The sequence below is a fragment of the Eleutherodactylus coqui genome, chromosome 5, assembly GCF_035609145.1.
Source record: "Eleutherodactylus coqui strain aEleCoq1 chromosome 5, aEleCoq1.hap1, whole genome shotgun sequence".
In the NCBI taxonomy this organism is placed as follows: Eukaryota; Metazoa; Chordata; class Amphibia; order Anura; family Eleutherodactylidae; genus Eleutherodactylus; species Eleutherodactylus coqui.
The window spans coordinates 27,428,767-27,454,319 of record NC_089841.1 but is presented as its reverse complement, the minus strand read 5'-3'; the positions used below and the strand labels follow the sequence as shown (position 1 = coordinate 27,454,319).

Sequence of the window (25,553 nt, the reverse complement as noted above, 5' to 3'; positions counted from 1 at the left end):
ACGCACCCGAGTACCGCCATTTTCGAGTACTTCAGTACTCGGGTGAAAAGATTCGGGGGGCGCCGGGGGTCGGGGAGAGGCGCGGCGGTGCGGGGGGAGCAGCGGGGAACAGGGGGGAGCCCTCTCTCTCTCCCTCTCCCCCCCACTCCCCACTGCTACCCCCCGTGCCGCCACGGCGCCCCCCGAATCTTTACGCCCGAGTACTGCAGTACTCGAAAATGGCGGTACTCGGGTGCGTAAGTACTCGTAACGAGTACGTTCGCTCATCTCTAGTCCCAACTCGATTATGCAATTCTAAGGGCAAAAGAATTAGCGTTCACATTTTATGTACGAAATCTAATTCTCTCACTTCCCGATGTCATAGGAACTTGAAATGTGGCACGGCCATTGATTGTGCCATAAATATGAAAAGCTAATGGTCCCAACTTGATTATTCAATTCTAAGCGCAAAAGAATTAGCGTCCAACTTTTACATACGGAATCTAATTCTCTCACTTCCCAGTGTCATAGAAACGTGAAATTTGGCACGGGCATTGATTATGTCACAAATAGGAAAAGTTGATGGGTCCCATCTCGATTATTCAATTCAAGCGCAAAAGAACTAGCGTCCATATTTTACTTACAAAATCTAATTCTCTCACTTCCCAATGTCATAGAAACTTGAAATTTGGCACGAGCATTGATTATGTAATAAATTGGAAAGGTTAATGGGTCCCAACTCGATTATTCAAATCTAAGTGCCAAAGAATTAGCGTCCAAATTTTACGTATAGAATCAAATTCTCTCACTTCCCAATGTCATTTTATATAAAGGAAATGTCGCATGGTTACCTCCACATGGTGTTTCCTGGGTAACGCAGAGAACTATGCAAAATGGTGAACATATTTTTTCCCGGTATCTCTAAAGTAACCATGACTTCATAAGATTTTCCGTGTGAACACCAGATAAACACTAGTACCAAATTAACTCGTACGAAGCCAGGTATATCAGCTAGTATATATATATATATATGTATATATATATATATGTCCTTCCTTTTTATACGTGTGCCAATACTATGCAATACTGTAATAGAGAAAACTTAATATGGACCTTAATGATAATTGAGTAGATACCCTGTTTCCCCCGAAAATAAGACGTGTCTTATATTAATTTTTGCTCCCAAATATGCGCTACGTCTTATTTTCAGGGGGTGTCTTATTTTTCAATGAAGAAGAATTCACATTTATTGTTTAACAAAAAAAATGAACATTTATTACCGTATATACTGCACAGTACCGTAGTTGTCACCACAAACCAATATAGCTAGACAAACTGTGAAAACAAAGCAAAAATTACTCAATGACAGTCATGTCATCATTTTCTGGCACATCATCTGAACCCGGAATCTCCTGCTGAATTTCTTGACACTCCATTTCTTGTAAAATCTTTGGGCCAAATCTCCTGTGCCTATCAACCGCAGTGTCTTTAAACGAGCACTTCTTGTCAAGGTAGCCTGCTCGTAGTACATTGCAATGCAACTGTCAGTGATTTTCTCCCATGAATTCTTCACCCAAGTAACGACCTCTTGTAGTTTAGGCTTCACAAAGTTTCCACGCTCATTTCTCTCTATTCTATTTTCAATGTAGTCATTAATTTCCAGCTTTGTGGACGAAATTTCTCAGAAATCTCGTCCACATGGGACAGCAAATCTGTCACGGCAAAGCTGGGAGAAGCCAGCGTTGTGGTGCGGATTCACCGGCCACATAAACGAAAAAGCGTGCGGCCAGGTCGCTTCAAAACAAGCGGCTAAGTGCCGTGGGTTTTGAAGCAGCACTTTCCCGGCGGAAATCTCGCTGTTTATCGCTGTGGCCAAACCGCAAGATTTCCGCTGGAAATACGCTCTGTGAGAGCCCAGCCTTAAGAATCACACACAGGTTGCCTGACTCACACACAGAGCCATAAAAAAAAAGGGCTGTAAAGTAACGTACCTGTCTGCAGACAGAAGTTCCTGTACCACTTGTAAGCAGGAATGGTATTGCAGCTTCCGGCCACCAGGGGGAGCTCATCATAGCAGACGTGTGCAGCAGGAACAGAACGTACAGTATGGACTTTTCCAGCCAGCAAGGGGAGCTCACAACAGCACACTCGTATAGCACAGCAGGGACAGGAACAGCAGACTGTCTGCAGATCTACCTATACATCTGGAGGTAGGAGACAATGGGGATCGCAGCAGAGGACAGGCCTCTTGACTTGCCTGCACATTTTACTATGCCTTACTATCGAGAGGTGCCTTATATTTGGGACTTCTGCAAATGTCTTACTATGTCTTACTTTCAGGGGGTGCCCTATTTTCAGGGAAACATGGTATTACACCAGAGTTTTGCAAGAACAGAGAGATGTACTCTGAAGCTAACAAGGACAGGATGCCTGACTACATAACTCCTTGCAAAAAGACTGGAAACTGGAAGTGTCTCACCTGGATAATGATTAACTTAATTGCCTAAATAATTAACCCTGCCTCAGGCGGAACTGCGGACATTACATATATGGATATGCGTTGGATTTGAGCAAATAGGACAATAAGACAGTCACGCATTCATAGTGACACAGCAAGGGTTATGAAACAGCATGTAACCTGCAATAAAGTGCACAGTTACTCTCCGTGTGTGGTGTTTTTTCTTTACCGCCAGCAACGGGGCATTGGGATGGGCCTGATGGGTACTGTACACAGAATTACCTTGACAATATAAAGGTGGGTTATCTGGATTATTTTTGTTTCTGGATAACAGATAATTATCAGTAATTACATATATTTCTTACTCATCACTTGCCGTAAAGTGCTTCCCTTTTCTTGTGTATAACATGTCATTTTACTTTACACTTTTTTCATATGGTTTAATAACAGGTTTAAAAAAACAGCTTCCCTCCTGTGTGAATTCTTTGATGCTGAACTAGATTCCCTTTATATACAAAGCATTTCCCACAATCTGAACAAGAAAACGGCTTCTCTCCTGTGTGAATTCTCTCATGTGTAAAAAGGCTTGATTTTGCTACAAAACTTTTCCCACATTCTAAACAAGAAAACGGCTTCTCTCCTGTGTGACTTCTCTGATGATCAACAAGGACTGATTTCACTGCAAAACTTTTCCCACATTCTGAACAAGAAAACGGTTTTTCTCCTGTGTGAATTCTCTGATGATCAGCAAGGGCTGATTTCACTGCAAAACATTTCCCACATTCTGAACAAGAAAACGGCTTCTCTCCTGTGTGAGTTCTCTGATGTGTAAAAAGGTTTGATTTCCATGCAAAACATTTCCCACATTCTAAACAAGAAAATGTTTTTTTTCCTGTGTGACTTCTCTGATGTTTAACAAGATATGAGCTATGTGTAAAACATTTTCCACATTCTAAACAAGAAAATGGCTTTTTACCGGCGTGAATTCTTTGATGTTGAGCTAGATTTGCTTTATGTGCAAAACATTTCCCACATTCTAAACAAAAAAACGGCTTCTCCCCTGTGTGAACTCTCTGATGTGTAACAAGGAGTGATTTTACTGCAAAACATTTCCCACATTCTAAACAAGAAAATGGCTTCTCTCCTGTGTGAATTCTCTGATGTGTAACAAGGACTGATTTGCCTGCAAAACATTTCCCACATTCTGAACAAGAAAACGGATTCTCTCCTGCGTGAATTCTCTGATGTTTTACAAAGTCTGATTGCACTGCAAAACATTTCCCACATTCTGAACAAGAAAATGGCTTCTCTCCTGTGTGAATTCTCTGATGTGTAACAAGGGCTGATTTCCCTGCAAAACATTTCCCACATTCTGAACAAGAAAATGGCTTTTCTCCGGTGTGAATTCTCTGATGTGTAACAAGGGCTGATTTCCCTGCAAAACATTTCCCACATTCTGAACAAGAAAACTGCTTTTCTCCTGTGTGAATTCTCTGATGCTGAACTAGCCATGCTTTCTGTGCAAAACATTTCCCACATTCTGAACAAGTAAACAGTAGAGATGAGCGAACACCAAAATGTTCGGGTGTTCGTTATTCGTAACGAACTTCCCGTGATGCTCGAGGGTTCGTTTCGAACAACGAACCCCATTGAAGTCAATGGGCGACCAGAACATTTTTGTATTTTGCCGATGCTCGCTAAGGTTTTCATGTGTGAAAATCTGGGCAATTCAGGAAAGTGATGGGAATGACACAGTGACGGATAGGGCAGGCGAGGGGCTACATGTTGGGCTGCATCCTAAGTTCACAGGTCCCACTATTAAGCCACAATAGCGGCAAGAGTGGGCCCCCCCCCCCTCCCAACAACTTTTACTTCTGAAAAGCGCTCATTAGCATGGCATACCTTTGCTAAGCACCACACTACCTCCAACAAAGCACAATCACTGCCTGCATGACACTCCACTGCCACTTCTCCTGAGTTACATGCTGCCCAACCGCACCCCCTCCCCCCCACAGCGCACACCAAAGTGTCCCTGCGCAGCCTTCAGCTGCCCTCATGCCACACCACGCTCATGTCTATTTAGAATTGTGTCTGCCATGACGAGGGACCGCAGGCATACACTGCAGAGGTTGGCACGGCTAGGCAGCGACCCTCTTTAAAAGTGGCGGAGCGATAGCCCACAATGCTGTACAGAAGCAATGAGAAATAGAATCCTGTGCCACCGCCATCTGGAGCTGCACACGTGGGCATAGCAATGGGGAACCTATGTGCCACACACTATTCATTCTGTCAAGGTGTCTGCATGCCCCAGTCAGACCGGGCTTTTTAATTCATAGACACAGGCAGGTACAACTCCCTATTGTGAAGTCCCTGTCGACCCACAGCATGGGTGGCTCCCTGGAACCCACCGGCGGTACACAAAAATATCCCATTGCATTGCCCAACACAGCTGAGGTAGTAATGTCGTGCGTAATACAGGTGGGCTTCGGCCCACACTGCATGCCCCAGTCAGACTGGGATTCTTTACAAGTGGACACATGTAGGTTTAACTCCCTGTGGACCCACTGCCTGGGTGGGTGCCAGGAAGCCACCGGCGGTACATAGAAATATCCCATTGCATTGCCCAACACAGCTGAGGTAGTAATGTCGTGCGTAATACAGGTGTGCTTCGGCCCACACTGCATGCCCCAGTCAGACTGGGATTCTTTACAAGTGGACACATGTAGGTTTAACTCCCTGTGGACCCACTGCCTGGGTGGGTGCCAGGAAGCCACCGGCGGTACATAGAAATATCCCATTGCATTGCCCAACACAGCTGAGGTAGTAATGTCGTGCGTAATACAGGTGTGCTTCGGCCCACACTGCATGCCCCAGTCAGACTGGGATTCTTTACAAGTGGACACATGTAGGTTTAACTCCCTGTGGACCCACTGCCTGGGTGGGTGCCTGGAACCCACCGGCGGTACACAAAAATATCCCATTGCATTGCCCAACACAGCTGAGGTAACGTCAGCTGTAATGCAGGTGGGCTAAAAATTAATTTGATTACACTGTAGGCGAGGGCCCACACAAATTGCTGTATCAACAGTACTAATGTACATCCCAAAAATTGGCCATGGCCAGCCAAGAGGGCAGGTGAAACCCATTAATCGCTTTGGTTAATGTGGCTTAAGTGGTAACTAGGCCTGGAGGCAGCCCAGTGTAACGAAAAATTGGTTCAAGTTAAAGTTCCAATGCTTTTAAGCGCATTGAAACTTATAAAAATTGTTCTGAAAAATTATTTGAGTGAGCCTTGTGGCCCTAAGAAAAATTGCCCGTTCAGCGTGATTACGTGAGGTTTCAGGAGGTGGAGCAGGAGGAGGAGGAGGAGGAATATTAGACACAGATTGATGAAGCAGAAATGTCCCCGTTTTGGATGGTGAGAGAGAACGTAGCTTCCATCCGCGGGTGCAGCCTACGTATTGCTTACGTATCGCTGCTGTCCGCTGGTGGAGAACAGAAGTCTGGGGAAATCCAGCCTTTGTTCATCTTGATGAGTGTTAGCCTGTCGGCACTGTCGGTTGACAAGCGGCTACGCTTATCTGTGATGATTCCCCCAGCCGCACTAAACACCCTCTCCGACAACACGCTAGCCGCAGGACAAGCAAGCACCTCAAGGGCATACAGGGCTAGTTCAGGCCACGTGTCCAGCTTCGACACCCAGTAGTTGTAGGGGGCAGAGGCGTCACCAAGGATGGTCGTGCGATCCGCTACGTACTCCCTCACCATCCTTTTGCAGTGCTCCCGCCGACTCAGCCGTGACTGGGGAGCGGTGACACAGTCTTGGTGGGGAGCCATAAAGCTGGCCAGGCCCTTAAAGACTGTTGCACTGCCTGGGATGTACATGCTGCTCGATCTACGCACATCCCCTGCAACATGGCCCTCGGAACTGCGCCTTCTGCCACTAGCGCTGTCGGCTGGGAATTTTACCATCAGCTTGTCCGCAAGGGTCCTGTGGTATAGCAACACTCTCGAACCCCTTTCCTCTTCGGGAATCAGAGTGGGCAGGTTCTCCTTATACCGTGGATCGAGCAGTGTGTACACCCAGTAATCCGTCGTGGCCAGAATGCGTGCAACGCGAGGGTCACGAGAAAGGCATCCTAACATGAAGTCAGCCATGTGTGCCAGGGTACCTGTACGCAACACATGGCTGTCTTCACTAGGAAGATCACTTTCAGGATCCTCCTCCTCCTCCTCCTCCTCCTCAGGCCATACACGCTGAAAGGATGACAGGCAATCAGCCGGTGTACCGTCAGCAGCGGGCCAAGCTGTCTCTTCCCCCTCCTCCTCATCCTCCTCATGCTCCTCCTCCTCCTCCTGTACGCGCTGAGAAATAGACAGGAGGGTGCCCTGACTATCCAGCGGCATACTGTCTTCCCCCGCCCCCGTTTCCGAGCGCAAAGCAGCTGCCTTTATGGTTTGCAGGGAATTTCTCAAGATGCATAGCAGAGGAATGGTGACGCTAATGATTGTAGCATCGCCGCTCACCACCTGGGTAGACTCCTCAAAATTACCAAGGACATGGCAGATGTCTGCCAACCAGGCCCACTCTTCTGAAAGGAATTGAGGAGGCTGACTCCCACTGCGCCGCCCATGTTGGAGTTGGTATTCGACTATAGCTCTCCGTTGTTCATAGAGCCTGGCCAACATGTGGAGCGTAGAGTTCCACCGTGTGGGCACGTCGCACAGCAGTCGGTGCACTGGCAGCTTAAAGTGATGTTGCAGGGTGCGCAGGGTGGCAGCGTCCGTGTGGGACTTGCGGAAATGTGCGCAGAGCCGGCGCGCCTTTACGAGCAGGTCTGACAAGCGTGGGTAGCTTTTCAGAAACCGCTGAACCACCAAATTAAAGACGTGGGCCAGGCATGGCACGTGCGTGAGGCTGCCGAGCTGCAGAGCCGCCACCAGGTTACGGCCGTTGTCACACACGACCATGCCCGGTTGGAGGCTCAGCGGCGCAAGCCAGCGGTCGGTCTGCTGTGTCAGACCCTGCAGCAGTTCGTGGGCCGTGTGCCTCTTATCGCCTAAGCTGAGTAGTTTCAGCACGGCCTGCTGACGCTTGCCCACCGCTGTGCTGCCACACCGCGCGACACCGACTGCTGGCGACATGCTGCTGCTAACACATCTTGATTGTGAGACAGAGGAGGAGGAGGAGGAGGAGGGTGCTTTAGTGGAGGAAGCATACACCTCCGCAGATACCAGCACCGAGCTGGGGCCCGCAATTCTGGGGGTGGGTAGGACGTGAGCGGTCCCAGGCTCTGACTCTGTCCCAGCCTCCACTAAATTCACCCAATGTGCCGTCAGGGAGATGTAGTGGCCCTGCCCGCCTGTGCTTGTCCACGTGTCCGTAGTTAAGTGGACCGTGGCAGTAACCGCGTTGGTGAGGGCGCGCACAATGTTGCGGGAGACGTGGTCGTGCAGGGCTGGGACGGCACATCGGGAAAAGTAGTGGCGACTGGGAACTGAGTAGCGCGGGGCCGCCGCCTCCATGATACTTTTGAAGGACTCCGTTTCCACAACCCTATACGGCAGCATCTCAAGGCTGATGAATTTTGCGATGCGGACGGTTAACGTTTGAGCGTGCGGGTGCGTGGCGGCGTACTTGCGCTTGCGCTCGAACACTTGCGCAAGCGACGGCTGAACGGTGCGCTGAACTACACTGCTGGATGGGGCCGAGGACAGCGGAGATGAGGGTGTGGGTGCAGGCCATGAGGCGGTAGTGCCTGTGTCCTGAGAGGGGGGTTGCATCTCAGTGGCAGGTTGGGGCACAGGGGGAGAGGCAGGGGTGCAAACCGGAGACGGTGAACGGCCTTTGTCCCACCTTGCGGGGTGCTTGGCCATCATATGTCTGCGCATGGTGGTGGTGGTGAGGCTGTTGGTGTTGGCTCCCCGGCTGAGCTTTGCGCGACAAAGGTTGCACACCACTGTTCGTCGGTCGTCAGGCGTCTCTGTGAAAAACTGCCAGACCTTAGAGCACCTCGGCCTACGCAGGGTGGCATGGCGCGAGGGGGCGCTTTGGGAAACACTTGGTGGATTATTCGGTCTGGCCCTGCCTCTACCCCTGGCCACCGCACTGCCTCTTGCAACCTGCCCTGCTGATGCCCTTGACTCCCCCTCTGAAGACCTGTCCTCCTGAGTAAGCGTTGCACACCAGGTGGGGTCAGTCACCTCATCGTCCTGCTGCTCTTCCTCCGAATCCTCTGTGCGCTGCTCCCTGGGACTTACTGCCCTTACTACTACCTCACTGCAAGACAACTGTGTCTGATCGTCATCGTCCTCCTCACCCACAGAAAGTTGTTGAGACAGTTGGCGGAAGTCCCCAGCCTCTTCCCCCGGACCCCGGGAACTTTCGAATGGTTGGGCATCAGTGACGATAAACTCCTCTGGTGGGAGAGGAACCGCTGCTGCCCAATCTAAGCAGGGGCCCGAGAACAGTTCCTGGGAGTGTTCCCGCTCCTGAGCAGGTGTCATTGTAGTGGACTGAGGAGGCTGGGAGGAAGGAGGAGCAGCAGACAGAGGATTCGGATTGGCAGCAGTGGACGGCGCAGAACTGCGGGTAGACGATAGGTTGCTCGAAGCACTTTCTGCCATCCAGGACAGGACCTGCTCACACTGCTCATTTTCTAATAACCGTCTCCCGCGTGGACCCATTAATTGGGCGATGAATGTGGGGACGCCAGAAACGTGCCTCTCTCCTAATCGCGCAGCAGACAGCTGCGACACACCTGGATCAGGAGCTTGGCCTGTGCCCACACCCTCACTTGGCCCTCCGCGTCCTCGGCCACGTCCACGTCCACGTCCTCTAGGCTTACCCCTACCCCTCAGCATGCTGTATTACCAGTGATTAGATTTCCCAGGCAGGAAATAAATTGGCGCAAGACTGCAGGCCAAATATAATTTTTGCCCTTTTTGGAAAACGAAAGGCCCCACTGCCTCTAGTGAATGAATTATCTAAGTTTAATAACTGTGCTGTGTCCCTGCTTATGTGTCACAGAACGTGAGGGTAGCAGAGTTATTATAACTCTTGGAGAGCAGGTATTTTTTTTCCCAATTAAGGAAAGCAAATGGCGAACCCAGCAGTAAAGCGTAGCTGGGTGCGTATGATTTAGCAATGTTTTTCACGCAGCTCACACGTCTACACAGGCGTAAGGACGGACACAGGCTGGACAAATAGATTTGTTTTCAGTTTTTTCCCACCAACAGGCAGCACTGCGTATATTCAATGAACCTGCGAAGTTTAATAACTGCGCTGTGTCCCTGCTTATGTGTCACAGAACGTGAGGGTAGCAGAGTTATTATAACTCTTGGAGAGCAGGTATTTTTTTTTCCCAATTAAGGAAAGCAAATGGCGAACCCAGCAGTAAAGCGTAGCTGGCTGCGTATGATTTAGCAATGTTTTTCACGCAGCTCACACGTCTACACAGGCGTAAGGACGGACACAGGCTGGACAAATAGATTTGTTTTCAGTTTTTTCCCACCAACAGGCAGCACTGCGTATATTCAATGAACCTGCGAAGTTTAATAACTGCGCTGTGTCCCTGCTTATGTGTCACAGAACGTGAGGGTAGCAGAGTTATTATAACTCTTGGAGAGCAGGTATTTTTTTTCCCAATTAAGGAAAGCAAATGGCGAACCCAGCAGTAAAGCGTAGCTGGGTGCGTATGATTTAGCAATGTTTTTCACGCAGCTCACACGTCTACACAGGCGTAAGGACGGACACAGGCTGGACAAATAGATTTGTTTTCAGTTTTTTCCCACCAACAGGCAGCACTGCGTATATTCAATGAACCTGCGAAGTTTAATAACTGCGCTGTGTCCCTGCTTATGTGTCACAGAACGTGAGGGTAGCAGAGTTATTATAACTCTTGGAGAGCAGGTATTTTTTTTTCCCAATTAAGGAAAGCAAATGGCGAACCCAGCAGTAAAGCGTAGCTGGCTGCGTATGATTTAGCAATGTTTTTCACGCAGCTCACACGTCTACACAGGCGTAAGGACGGACACAGGCTGGACAAATAGATTTGTTTTCAGTTTTTTCCCACCAACAGGCAGCACTGCGTATATTCAATGAACCTGCGAAGTTTAATAACTGCGCTGTGTCCCTGCTTATGTGTCACAGAACGTGAGGGTAGCAGAGTTATTATAACTCTTGGAGAGCAGGTATTTTTTTTTCCCAATTAAGGAAAGCAAATGGCGAACCCAGCAGTAAAGCGTAGCTGGCTGCGTATGATTTAGCAATGTTTTTCACGCAGCTCACACGTCTACACAGGCGTAAGGACGGACACAGGCTGGACAAATAGATTTGTTTTCAGTTTTTTCCCACCAACAGGCAGCACTGCGTATATTCTATGAATAATAACTGTGTTGTGGCCCTGCCTATACAATTCTTTCCCTGCAGTATCAATGGAGGGTGCAATGCTCTGCAGAGGCGATTTTGAGAAGCCCAAAAAAAATGCAGCACAGCCAACAGCAGCCTGGACAGTACTGCACACGGATAAATATGGCCCTAGAAAGGACCGTTGAGGTTCTTGAAGGCTACACTCACTCCTAACACTCTCCCTGCCTATGCAGCACTTCTGTCCCTAATGCCAGGTGCAACGGTCTGCAGAGGCGATTTTGAGAAAAAAAAAAAAATCCCACTGCTAACAGCAGCCAACACACAGCTATCAGTGGCCCTAATAAGGACCTTTGGGGGGTCTTGAAGCCTACACTAACTACCAATTCTTTCCCTACAGCAGCTCCGGTATAAACAGCACTGTCCCTCATCTAACTCACACCGCATCTGAGGCGAGCCGCGGGAGGGGCCGACTTTTATATTAGGCGAACACCTGATCTCGCCAGCCACTCACAGCAGGGGGGTGGTATAGGGCTTAAACGTTGCAGGGGGAAGTTGTAATGCCTTCCCTGTCTTTCAATTGGCCAGAAAAGCGCGCTAACGTCTCAGGGAAGGAAGTGAAAGTAACCAGAACACCGCATGGTGTTCGTCACGAATAACGAACATCCCGAACACCCTAATATTCGCACGAATATCAAGCTCGGACGAACGCGTTCGCTCATCTCTAGTAAACAGCTTCTCTCCTGTGTGAATTCTCTGATGTGTAACAAGGATTGATTTTCCTGCAAAACATTTCCCACATTCTGAACAAGAAAATGGTTTCTCTCCTGTGTGACTTTTCTGATGTCTAACAAGGACTGATTTCACTGCAAAGCATTTCCCACATTCTGAACATACAAATGGCTTTACTCTTGTGTGACTTCTCTGATGTTTAACAAGATGTGATTTATCTGTGAAACATTTCCCACATTCTGAACATACAAATGGCTTCACTCCTGTGTGAACTTTTTGATGTTGTAGTAAATGTGATTTCTGTGCAAAACATTTTCCACATTCTGAACAAGAAAACAGCTTCTCTCCTGTGTGAATTTTCTGATGCTGAACTAGGTTTGCTCTCTGTGTAAAACATTTCCAACATGCTGAACAAGTAAACGGCTTCTCTCCTGTGTGACTTCTCTGATGTGTAAGTAGATGTGATTTAACTCGGAAATGTTCTGCACATTCTTTACATGAATACGTCTTCTTCCCTGTGTGGATTTCTTGATGTTCTCCCCTTCCGTGACGTTTATCAGAAGATGGGGCCTCTATAAGAGAATCAGATGATGGATCTTTGCTGTGAAGGGCGGAGGGGATATCTGGGATAATAGCAAGTTCTTCATATGTATCTTCTGCTTTACAATCTGCAGATATCAGACGTCCCTCTGAGCTCTCGGTACCGTCATCTGCCAAGAATAACGCTGATTATTTTTAAATACTACAAAACCTTATAAATAATACTGATATTTTAGAACATTTCTATACAAATAACAAGACATGTAGCAAAATGTAATCATCATCTAAGGGTGCTTTTACACAGGGCGACAGCTGCTAGATTAATCACTGAAAAGAGCCATTACGGATGACTGTCAGCCCATGTAAACACGGATCCTGACAGAGCGAGTGAGTGAGAATCGCTCACTCATTGAAGTCACTTGATTTGCAGCTCACTTAAAGACCAAGAGATTGTCAGTGCAGAAAACATCACCAGAAACTACAGATGTGAATCGGGACTTACAAGCAAATTCTGTTTTTCATCAATAACATGGGGGTCCCAGGGGTCTGAAAAAGGGTCATGAAAAGTACTGGAGAGCAGAGTCCTCCACAAGCCCCGGGTTCCGGTCCCCGGCAGATCTCCGAGCCCAAGCTACAGAAATAGTATATTCCATACAGATGGAGTTCGGCCATTTCTGCACTAAGGTTAGTTTCTGTTTTTCCATAAAAACTCATATAAAATCTCCCATGAAGCCGGATGTCAGGAACACACAGTATACGGCAAATATAGAGCTGCTCATCTATAAGACAGCTTAGTACATACAATAATTCTATATCCTGTCATGTCAGACCAGGACTAGGCCAGGGGCAGGGGGGCAGGTGACAACCAAGCTGGGTTGCCCCACACATGTTTATGGCCACCTAGTTTGCCCCGATCTCAAAGCTATGGCAGCTCCTGCCGCTACTAGTTCTGACAGTCTTACTCATGGTACTGCTGTGTCCCGCTCTCTCTCACAGGCTGAAAGAGTGACCTTCCTCCCGGCTCCAGTGTTCACTGTAGTTGAGTGACCGCGTCGGGGGGAAAGAAGTGAGGTCACATTGTGAGCCGGTGAGAGAGCACACAACACAACTGAGAATGATGGCGAAAAGTGGAGGATAATGGGGTCTGTTCAGGTACATTGATGAGCATGGGGGCTGTTTGGGGTACAGTGGAATATGATGTGAGCATTTTGGAGGATGATAGGGACTGTTTGCAGGACCTTGGAGGATGAGGGATTAGTTTGGGGGACATAAAAGTATGATGCTGCCACTTGGAGATGGACAGGAATTATATGGAATTAAATCTTTTGGTGTTTAAAGTTTGCTCTTGGGCCCATAGGACTCTAGCTATACCAATGTTCGGAGTCTCAGAGGAAGTCGCATTACTAACTAAGGTAACATCAGGGGGCACTATTACATAAAGGGAGATCACAACGGTGGGGGGAGGGGTGGCACTATTACCTAGTGAAACTATAGTGGGCAGCTTGATGGGGAGAGTGCGGTGAAACAAGGTTTGGCTGCAAGAAGTTTTAGTGGCAGTCTGGCCCCATAGATGAGAAAATATAATATTATATAATATTATATTTATCCCAGTGGGGGAGGGGCATTCTGAGTTTTCCTCTAGGTCGCCATGGAATCTACATAACTATCTGCAGCCGGTGACCGAGGAGAATCTGTGACTCTTCTCTGCTGGTTGTGGTTACTACTCACCTGGGCGGTTACTTGTAGGAATCCCCTCTTTACATCGCTGATCGCCCCTCACATTTTTCTCTGTAGTATTAATATTGGTTAAATCTTCATCCTGGAACAAAAGCTGTGAGACAAATATTGTAAAAGTCAGCAGACGGTTGGAGAAGTAATGTGGAAGGTTTTACATGACCAGAAAAGATCATTAATCATCATGACGACCAAAAATGACCTAAAAGCAGTAGTTATATGGCCATGTCAAAGTGGGTGCAGATTACAACTGCTCGTTAAAGGGATTCGGTCACCGGGTTCATGACATTTGATTTGGAGCTCATCTAACATAGTAAAATAGTATGCTAGGCTGAAAAAAGACAAGTGTCCATCCAGTTCAGCCCGTTTCCACCCACTCCTGCATGTTGATCCAGAGGAAGGCGGCAAAGAAAAAAACCCTAATGGAGGCAGTAGCCAATTTGCTGTTTTTTGGGGGGAAAAAAAATTCCTTCTCAGCACCATAGTGTCAGTCAGAACAATCACTGGATCAATATTTGAAAAAGTTCCTACCTGCCTCTAAGATGGATAGTTGGAAGATACCCGGATCACAACCCTTCTGGTTATTAAATGTCTATATCTTGTAGTATTGTAGTACTCTAAAAAGACAGCTAGTCCTCTCTTAAACTCCTCGGTCGATTTTGTCACATTCTCAGGCAAAGAGTTCCAGGGTCTCACTGTTCTTACAGTTAAGAACCCCCTTCTGAGTTGGTGATAAAACCTTCTTTCCTTTAGACGTAGAGGATGTCCTCTTGTTACAATCGCAGTCCTGATGTCCCTGGTTCTCAATTCTGATATGATTGGGGTCCTTAGGGAAGGCCAAGTGATAACATTTCTAATTAGATACAACTTCACATGGATAACCTCCGTATGTCCTTATGGAATGAAGTAAGGTTATCACCCTGGGTCATTCAGAGGTCCAAGGGAATTGTCGTATGCTCGCACCCCAGGAAAATGTAGAAGCGACAGTTCTGCCCAATGAGTCTGGTAGGGGATTCCTGCATATAAATAGTGTTCAAATTAAATGGGACACATACACAAGAGCTTGGAGGTATTTAAACCCTTTCCAATCACTGACTCCCCGGGACCAGGGGTAGAAATTATAAACAGGTCTAGGGGACCATACATTGTGAGCGCAGTTAGACTAAACTATCACTTTGAGGTAGCCTCTAATATCATTGATTGTCATCTGCTCGCCATCCTGGGACACGAGCCTTCACCCAGAATTTTTGTTTTGCGTGCATGGTTTAAGTGGTCTGCCCTGAGTGTAAAGGCAGGATTGTATGTGTGTGGAGTACCTACAGCTGGCTATAATACATATGTTGGGGGTTGGCTGTGCCTTAGTGCAGGCTACTAATGTATTTGTATTATATTGGGAATGCATCACACAAGAAGGTAGACCCTCACTCTCACAACAGGCGAGGATCCCAAAGTTGGCATTTATGGCATATCCTGTGCACACGTAGTGGCTGTAGCACTTCCAAAAACTGCACTGCCTTGTCCGCTCCTGAGTCCCATAAACTAAATTTAAGGACTCATAGGACCTGAAGCACTGAATCCAGCGATGCAAGTCCTATACTTATTCTCCTTGGTATTCCCCTGCTGTCCGCAGGTATGCCAAGGAGAGTAAGCATATGCTCACTTTCACACGGTCAAGAAAATCACGAGACTTGTGCCGTGCGGTAGGAAAAAAAATCCCTGCATGTTCTATCTTTTTGCTTTCCTCAGAGCACATTGCATATGGTTTTCAATGACACAGGAAACCACATCCCACGGCATGCGATGCAATGCTTCCCACTGAAAACAATGGGAAACATTTGCCAATCGCTACTTCCCAGAAGTGATGGGAGGCGTTTTTATCATGAAACCGCCTTGCATCTGCAGGTAAAACGCACGCTAGCAAGCACAATATCAGGCAGAGTCTCTAGGCCCAATATCGCGATCAACCATGTGTAGGTAGCACAAGGTTTACATTGCTGGATTCTGTGCTTCTGCTCTTATGAAACCATAACTGTAGTTTCAAGTGAATCTGTCAGATCCTTTAAACATTGCATTTGTCAAACATAATCTTTATCACCAGGTAGATTAACAGGCAAACCGCAGTTCCAATTCCAATTCTATCCATTCAGTCATCTCCGACTCTTGGTTACTCTGTAGGCCAATCCACTCCATGCTTCTCTATTTTCTATGGCTGCTTTCCATTGCCTGATTCCATTCCCGTGTCCTTCCTGATGGTGTCCAGAAAACATATATTTTGACTTCCCAGGTTCCTTTTACCACTGACCATTTCGAGTAACATCTCTTTTTCCAGTGAATTCACTCTCATCATGTGTCCAAAGTCAGTGAGTCTCATGATCTGGCCTTTCAGGGTCACCTCTGGGTTGATACGTCCAGGATAGCTATGCTGGTGACCCTAGCTGACCATGGGATTCGTAGAAGCTTTCTTCAAAACCACAGCTCAAAAGTGTCTATTTTTCTTCTGCCTACTATCCTCTGTCAGCGTCTCCCAGCCATATTTTGCAATCAGGAAGATGATGGCTGTGATTAACCTTCATTTGATGGTGATTGAGACATCCTTGCACTCCCATATTGGGTCCATGCGCACTATGGCTGTACACCCCAGTGCTAATTGATGCTTAATTTTATCTGCCAAGCTGCCACTAGGATCAATGAGGGACCCAAGTAATAAGAAACCATTAACTGCTTCAATTTCCTTGTTGTTGACCTTTATATGGACTTCCTTGTTGGCAGTGGTCATAATCTTTGTCTTGCTGATGTTTCTTCTCACTTTCTTTCTTTTAGTTTCAGGATCAGCATCTTCAGCTGCTTCGCTGTCTCCAGGGTGGCATTTTTGCCATAAAAATGCCTTGCATCTGCAGGTAAAACGCATCATCTCTGTATCTTAGATTACTGATGGTTCTTCCATCTATTTTTAACCCAATACCCTGATCATTTATGTCCAGCCGCCTCAGAATCACTTCCTCATAGAGGTAAAAAAGAAAAAGAGGATGCCTCCTTGTCCTGTGCCCTTTTTGATCTTGAACCATTCTGTATCCCACTAGTTGGTTCTCACTGTGGATTTTTAAATTGTTCTTGAGGGACCTGATCAATGTGATCAGGTGCGCTGGTACTCCTACCTCCCTCAGTGGTTTCCAAAGCTTATCATGCTCAAAAGACTAAGTCAAATCATTGAAGCACAGGTAGAGCTTTCAAAGAAAAGACAGGAAAGACAACAAAAATTTCCTGAACGCACGATGGATTAGCCTTGAGTTGGCCTATAAGAAGGGTCAAACAAGGGAATTATTTGCCATTGTAAAAAAGGTGAAGAAGCCATTCTCTGCCTACCAAGCAGCCATAAAGGACCGCGATGGGAATGAAATCCGTGACCAGTAAGACATGAAGAAGAGATGGAAAGAATATACAGAAGGACTATAAGTCAGCGCAGCAGTGACCATGCAGAGGAACATGGGAGCCAAGAGGATCTGGAAGCAGACCTGTTGGAAAGTGAAGTGGGCGATGCGGCAGCTACCAAACTGTCAAGGACTGTAGATACTATAGAACTATCTCTCTGATTCCCCATGCTAGCAAGGTGCTTTACAAAATCATTTAGGAGCATTTAGACAATATTATTGACCAGTAAATTCCTGATATAAAAGCTGGATTCTGCAAGGGTAGAGGGACCCAGGGCCACATCACAAACCTGAGGTGGCTCATGGGAAAGGCAAGAGGCCATCAGAACAAACAGCAATATCATTCACTAAACCACACAGCTTTGCCAGTCTATTTGAACAAATGGCCGATTTGTGGTAAACCCATGTCAGAATGGTATTTTGTTCCCCTTGCAGCCACCCTGTGGCTGATACATGTGAGCTCACCCTTCAGAAGGTTTCTTATGGCATTCAGTTTGTGGGAATAACTATGGAAAACTATAGATCCCAAGACCCCCAAATACAGACCCTGTGCCAGACCCTAACCTAAATAGAGACCCAAGCCTAGATCCACCCTAAACACAGATACCAAGTCAGACCCTCTCGTAAAAAAAATACCCCAGTTTAATGCCTTCTTGAATAAAACCCCCCTAAATACTAAACCCAGTCCAGATCCCACCTAAATACACAGCAATCTAGACCCTCCTTAACCCTTTAGGGTATGTTCAAAAGGCGGAATTTGCAATAGAATTTCCAAGTGAATTCCACCTTTAAAAATTTGGATGCAGTTTTTAGAAGGGAAATTCATGCAGAAATTCCATGATGAATTCCACCGCTGGAACATTCCCTTAGTAACACGGTCTATTATGGACATTTTCATCTCCACTTATAAAAGGTCTTAAGCGTGCTTACTTTTCTGTCGACATGGTCGTATAAAAAATTTTTATTTGGCGGGTTGTTGTTTTTATTGGTATCATTTATTGGGTACAGATAATGTGTTGCATAACCTTTTTTGGGCAGAGTAGAGAGAAAAAAATATCAATTCTGCCATTGTTTTTTTTTTCAGTTTTAATAAAGCAGCCCAAAAGAAAAGACATAATAATTTTTTTCTGTGGGTTGGTACGATTACAACAATACTAAAATATGTTGTTTTTTGTAGATTTTTATGCTTTTGCACAATGAAAAACATTTTTAGAAAACATATTTTTTCACATGACTGCAATGAATGCCCCATACCATTTTTTTCACCATTGATGAAGCTCTGTATGGGCTTGTTTTTGAGTTTTAAGCTATAGTTGTCATTGATATCATTTTGGGGTACATATGGCATTTGATCATTTTTATTGTGATTCTTGTTGAAGTTTTCTTCCTTTTTAGCTTTTACGATGCAGGATAAAAAGTGTGTTCAATATATTGTATAGGTCATTACAGATGCAATGATACCAAACACAGGTTTTTAATTTTTTTTCTTTTAACAAAGAGGGGAAAGTGAGCAAATCATTTTTTTTACTAATTTCTTTTAAATGTGCTTTTACCATTTTAATCTTTTTGTGTAAGTTTTTTTGTCCCTGTAGGGGACTTGAACGTACGATGCTATGATCGTATTGATAATACATTATTGTTAATCATAGTAATCACAGGTAATGGCAAACCTGGACACCAATGAGGTCACAGAGGAAGTGCCCTTCATCTGTGAACCCTTTACATGCTGTAAACAAGTTGATCATGATTGGGCCACGCATTAGGACCCCTCCCCGACTTGCGATGCAGTAATTGTAAATTTTGAGGTCCATCTCCTGTTGAGTAATGCACTGAGTGAGGTAGTCACAGATGACTGAAAGTAAAATCTTGTGTGGCTAATTGGGAACTTTACAATTTCAGACCATGATCCAATTTAGTTCCAAGATCAGGGGGAACCAATGTGTCCCTCACTTTTCCATTGGAAATTCTCACATGGAGGGTTGGAAGTGGATATAATCAAGAGTGGCAGGACGAACTCTGTCAGCAAATGTTTGCTCAGTCTCAATAGAATCATAGAATGGTAGAGTTGGAAGGGACCTCCAGGGCCATCGGGTCCAGCCCCCTGCTCAGTACAGGATTCACTAAATCATCACAGACAGATGTTTCTCCAACCTTTGAATACTTCCATTGAAGGAGAACTCACCACCTCTCATGGTAACCTGTTCCACTTATTGATCAACCTCACTGTCAGGAAGTTTTTTCTAATATCTAATCTGTGTCTCCTCCCTTTCAGTTTCATCCCATTGCTTCTGGTCTTTCCTAGTGCAGCTGAAAATAGGACTAATCTCTCTGCAGTGTGACAGGCCTTCAGATATTTGCAGACAGCTATTAAGTCTCCCCTCAGCCTTCTTTTTTGCAAGTAAAGCTTCCCAGATCTTTTACACAATATAGAAAAAATGTAAAAAACGCTGCGCTCCAAGGATCTGGGTAGAAGGAAATCAATGTCCCAATAGCTCAATGATTCAGCTAACCATATTTATTGGCTATAAGTCCCTAGAATAAAGTTTGCAATGCGCTGGCCAGTGCCTTTTTCAAGCACCATAAAACATTCATTCGACAATGTACATCTATATATATGACGGGCTGCTGATAAGTCTTTGGCTTTACCCAGAAAGAAACGAGATAGGCAGATGAAACGTTACATTTCTCCCACATCCTCTCCACTGATGTCAACACACTTCTTACATCAGTATTCCAAGTTATATAAGCCTTGCAAAAAGAAGGATTTCGGTTGTGCCTCAAACCAATCATCCGTAGCAGCCATGGCATCAGAAATGGTGTGAAATTTGGTCCCCTTGAGGTGTTTCTTCAGGTTTGGAAACAGATGATAGTCGGAGGGAGCTAGACCTGGTAAATAAGGTGGGTGGTCAACCAGCTGGAAGCCTAGCTCCGCCAGTTTTGCCGTGGTCGCTTGTGCAGTGTGAGCGGAGGGTTGTCTTGCAGGAACAAGATTCCTTTGGACAGCTTGCCGCGCCTTTTGGCCTTCAGAGCTGCCTTCAATTGCTCCAAAAGTTCAATATAATACCTTGCATTGATGGTGCAACCCTTTTGAAGGTAGTCCACCAGCAGCACGCCCTCCTTATCCCAGAACACGCCATCACCTTAGAGGCTGATTTTTGCACCCCGAACTTCTTTGGGCGAGGAGAACCACTGTGCCTCCACTCTTTTGACTGCTCCTTGGTTTCAGGGTCATACAAATAAATCCAGGTCTCATCCATAGTGACCAGTTGATCCAGGAAGTTTTTATCAGTCCAGAGATGCTGACAAATGGACCGGGAAGTTTTCACTCGCATGCTTTTCTGATCTGTTGTCAGACATTTGGGGACCCACTTTGCAGATCGCTTCTCCGTGGATAATGACACAAACACGTTCATAAGAAATCCCCATGATGTCTGCTATTCCTTTAGACCGATTCTCCAGTATGAGGTTGTGCGCAGCATCGAAGATCACCAGAACAACAACCTCTCTCGGTCGTCCAGGACGTTCCTCATCATTTGTGCTGAAGTGGCCCGTTTTAAATTTGGCAACCCAGTTCTTAACGGTAGAATATGAAGGGCATTGATCCCCTAATATCTGCGACATATCACCATGAATATCCTTCGCAGACTTTCCCTGCAGAAACAAGAATTTTATCACTCCTCTGCTCTCATTTGCTGTGAATATCGCCTTAGACTCCGCCATTTTGTTTTCCCGCGTGCCGAGATCACTGTTACCATAAGCTACAAACACAAAATTTTGAAAACATATATTAGACACATAAGGCTTTCATATGATATAACATTCGTTACCATAGAAACAAAAATAGCTATCAGCAGAGTTATCAAAGAGTTATCAGCACCCCCTCGTATTTATATATTCAAATAAGCTAAGATTCTTCATTCTGCATCAGACGCCGTTCAATTGCTGTGATGTCATTTTCGGGACTGTACCACGGGCAGCTTTGATGTTGATCACATGGTTGCAACGTGCATTCCCAATCAATAAAGTTACAATTGTTCTAAAAGGCACAAATATGCGCTTTAAGATTACAAAATGATGTCACTGTAGAATAGTACCACGCTGACTGTAGGAGTTTTTAACCCCTTAGTGACTGCCCTATTGCCTTTTTACATCCTGGCTTTGAAGACTTTAATCCTCAGGGACGAAAAAACATGAGGACATGACAACTCCATGCTGTTGGTTCTCGAAGGTAGCCGACAACACGGAGCTGTCTTAGGGGAAACGCGGGAAGCCTTCCCCCTCCAGTAATACAATCAATCACAATAAAGTAAATAAAAAGTTTTAAAAAGTTAGCGTTTCAACTCCCCTTATGGATCACATACATGAGGGGGGGCTGAAACCACTCATCCACGTCCTCAGCGATGATCTGGTCCAAAACTGACCCGTCTGCGTCTTCTGCGCATGCACGCCTATGGTGTGGTGGTGACGCATGTGCAGACGACCCGATCGGCACGGAACATTTCAAATCTCTTGCTTCCCAACTACGTTCAGTAGCAGGAGATGTCACTGGGGACCACGTTCCTTGGGTCTGTGATTGCTGATATCCAATAGATAACGGCGATCACATAAAAGTTGTAAAAAGTAAAATAAAGTAAAAGTTTCACCTCACCTTGTTGATCGGATCCATGAGCGGAGGTGAAAATACTTACCCACATCCTCCATTATCTCCCCTGGTGATATGGTCCTTCCAGAACTTCATGTCGCCTCTGTGCATACACACCACAAGAAATTTAAAATCCCTCTGCTCCCGGCCAGCATGTGCAACCCGGAGCAGAGAGATGTCACCGGGAGCTGCTGTGTGCAGTTCCCGGTCACATGATCACTGTTATCAAATGGATAGCGGTGATCATGTAAAGTAAAAAAAAAAAAGCTTAAAAAGTTAGTTTTATCTTCCATCATGGATAAAATCCACGAGGGAGGATGAAATTACATAACTAAAGCCCCCAGATCTATGTGCGGACCTTACCCCAGCTCCGTGCATGCGCCTGTCTCCAAAGTGGCAGACGAATGCGCAAAAGCCGCAGATTGCCAGGGTAATTAAAAATCTCCCTGCTCTTGGCTGCCAAGCATAGCCGTAAACTTGGAGACTTCACGGGGTGCCGCAGGACGCGTTTCCTGGTCATGTGATCACTGCTATTCAATGGAGATTGGCAATCATGTAGAAGTAAAAAGAATGATGACCACACATTTTTGCTTTTTTCCATTTTCGTTTTTTCCTTCCCCCTTTTGAAAAACCGTAACTCCTTTATTTATCCTTTATTTTGCGGGACGAGTTGTATTTTTCAATGATGCTATTTATTGTACCATATAATGTACTGAAAAACTTTTTAAAAATTCTAAGTGGAGAGAAATGAAAAAAAACCCCAACATTCCGACATCTTTCAGTGCGTCTTGTTTCTACGGCGCATAAACTGCAGCAATGACATGATAACTTTATTCTATGTGTCAGTACAATTATTACCATACCAAACTTGTATAGGTTTTTTTTGCTGTACTACTTATATATTTTTTTAAAGATATTTAATTTTCTTAAATTCTTTTCTGTCCCCATCTTCTGTGCACAATAACTTTTTTATTTTTTCATCGATATAGTTGTGTGAGAGCTTATTTTGTGCGCTACGTCCTGTAGTTTCCTTTAATAGCATTCTAGAATGCCATAGGACTTTTTGATCATTTTTTATTAGATTTATTTCTTGGCAACAGGGTGACCAAAAAAGTGCATTTCTGGCGGGGTTTTTTTGTTCGGATGACGTTCACTTTGCACAGTAAATAATGTGTTACTTTGATAGAATGGACTTTTACGGACGCAGCGATATCAAATATGTATTTTTGTTTTATTTTTAGATTTTTTTATTTTAAATATGGCAAAAGGTTTTTTTTCTGAACTTCTATAACTTTTTTTTACATAATTAATAAAACTTAATTGTTCTTATTTTTACTTTTTCTTTTAGTCCTCCTGGGGGACCACGACCAGCGATGCTTAGATAACTTATGCAGTACGATGTAATGCCAAAGCATTACATCATACTGCATTCTGACAGGCAGCCTATCAAGCCACCCCTCAGGGATGGCTTGATAGGCATTCTGCCATGACAGCCCTGGGGCCTTTCAGATGGCCCCCAGCTGCCATGACACCTGCACAGCTCCCCTGATTGTTCGAGGGATATAAATGCTGCTGTCATATTTGACAGCGGCATTTAAATAGTTAACAGTCCCGATTTGCCACACGGCCTAACGGGGCTGTTGCCCGCAGGTGTCAGCAGTTATAAACAGCTGACACCTGCGATGTATGGAGGGAGATAGCACTGCTATCTCCCTCCATACACGTTCTACAAATTAGGGAAAGCGCCATAGCCATGGAGAAAAAAATGTAGCAATCATAAAGGATTCTACTTACCGGGTGTCAGGCGGAGCAACAAAAAGTGTTTGTGTTCCGCCTGCACCGGGAATCCGAGTTCGCCTTTCAAAGGTTTCTTTACCAGAGGGTCTTCTGTCTTATCCAGAAAAGCTTATAAAAATATATTTAGTCGTCCAAGCTCTTCTGGAGAGCAGCAGCTTAAAGAATACCCCTACGTGCACCAGATGGGGAAAAAAAGAAAATACTAACAGAAAAAGCCTTATAAGCTGCGCTACACCATTAACCCTTTGCATGCAATGGGAATAAGCCTCTAGAAACCTCCGTTCATAGCAAGCTGATTTTTATTCCCCAGAATACCGCATACATGAACAATAAAAGCAACGCGTTTCAGCATCAACTGATGCCTTTATCAAGCTCAGAGTAATGCTATTACATCACACATATAAATACATAAACAACATACCTTAATCCCATGTCCCAATAAGGAGCATCTGGCTTCATTCCCGCACCGTGCTGAACACCGATCGAGCGCGTGTGTGCAGGAGGCGGGGCTCCCTGAAGCTCTGTCACGTCATCTAGCTGATTACCCGGTGTACGTGCGTTCCACCCTGGGTAGCACGCTACGTCGCACCGTCATCACTGATGCGTAGGGGGCGTGGTTTGCGAGAGCTCGTCACGCCCCTACTGTGAGTTAGCTCCGTAATAAGGAGTACTTCTACTTACTAAACAGGATGTCGGGCGCACGGTTCAAAGCTCCCATGATGGATCGCCGTACAGAGATTTTTTTTATAATTATACCGATACCGATGTCCAAAAAATTTATACGAAATAACCGGACATATGTTTTACCCATAACACACCTCAACGTTATTCATATCATTAAGTGTATACACATGGAAATATATTATAGTAGCCCTAAAGAACGATAATAGCCATATAAAGAATTGAAAATACGGTTAAATAATAATATAATTAAATATAATTTATTATAATATATTTTTATATGTATATAATTAATTATATGAATAACTTTTGAGGTGTGTTATGGGTAAAACATATGTCCGGTTATTATTTAACCGTATTTTCAATTCTTTATATGGCTATATAAATTTTTTGGACATCGGTATCGGTATAATTATAAAAAAAAATCTCTGTACGGCGATCCATCAAGGGAGCTTTGAACCGTGCGCCCGACATCCTGTTTAGTAAGTAGAAGTACTCCTTATTACGGAGCTAACTCACAGTAGGGGCGTGATGAGCTCTCGCAAACCACGCCCCCTACGGGTCAGTGATGACGGTGCGACGTAGCGTGCTACCCAGGGTGGAACGCACGTACACCGGGTAATCAGCTAGATGACGTGACAGAGCTTCAGGGAACCCCGCCTCCTGCACACACGCGCTCGATCGGTGTTCAGCACGGTGCGGGAATGAAGCCAGATGCTCCTTATTGGGACATGGGATTAAGGTATGTTGTTTATGTATTTATATGTGTGATGTAATAGCATTACTCTGAGCTTGATAAAGGCATCAGTTGATGCTGAAACGTGTTGCTTTTATTGTTCATGTATGCGGTATTCTGGGGAATAAAAATCAGCTTGCTATGAACGGAGGTTTCTAGAAGCTTATTCCCATTGCATGCAAACGGTTAATGGTGTAGCGCAGCTTATAAGGCTTTTTCTGTTAGTATTTTCCATACACCTTCTGCAATGGCAGGACGTAAAAACACAATAGGGTGGTCACTAAGGGGTTAAAATGTTACCTCCCATCACAGATCCGTTCCATGAGGGGGGATGAAATTAATTGCCTCCTGCACATGGGAATATTTGCACTGCGGAGTCCGCGGCAGGCATCCGCTTCCAGACTCCGTAGCAAATACAGCCCATACTATTCAATGGCAAAACGCAATTTCATCTCCAT

The 25,553-nt window shown here is 45.4% G+C and overlaps 2 protein-coding genes across 2 annotated transcripts in view; both read right to left on the bottom strand.

Annotated features, from left to right (window-relative positions):
• LOC136629122 (zinc finger protein 135-like) overlaps window positions 1-25,553 on the bottom strand; it is a 489,576-nt gene that overhangs the window by 446,934 nt on the left and 17,089 nt on the right. The window lies entirely within an intron of this gene.
• On the bottom strand, window positions 1,200-16,182 carry LOC136627159 (oocyte zinc finger protein XlCOF7.1-like). The gene is made up of 4 exons (XM_066602094.1): window positions 16,114-16,182; window positions 13,818-13,908; window positions 11,516-12,247; window positions 1,200-3,992 (listed from the first exon to the last, which is right to left on the bottom strand). The coding sequence occupies exons 1-4, from the start codon at window positions 16,180-16,182 to the stop codon at window positions 2,890-2,892; spliced, it is 1,995 nt and encodes a 664-aa protein (XP_066458191.1). The 3' UTR covers window positions 1,200-2,889.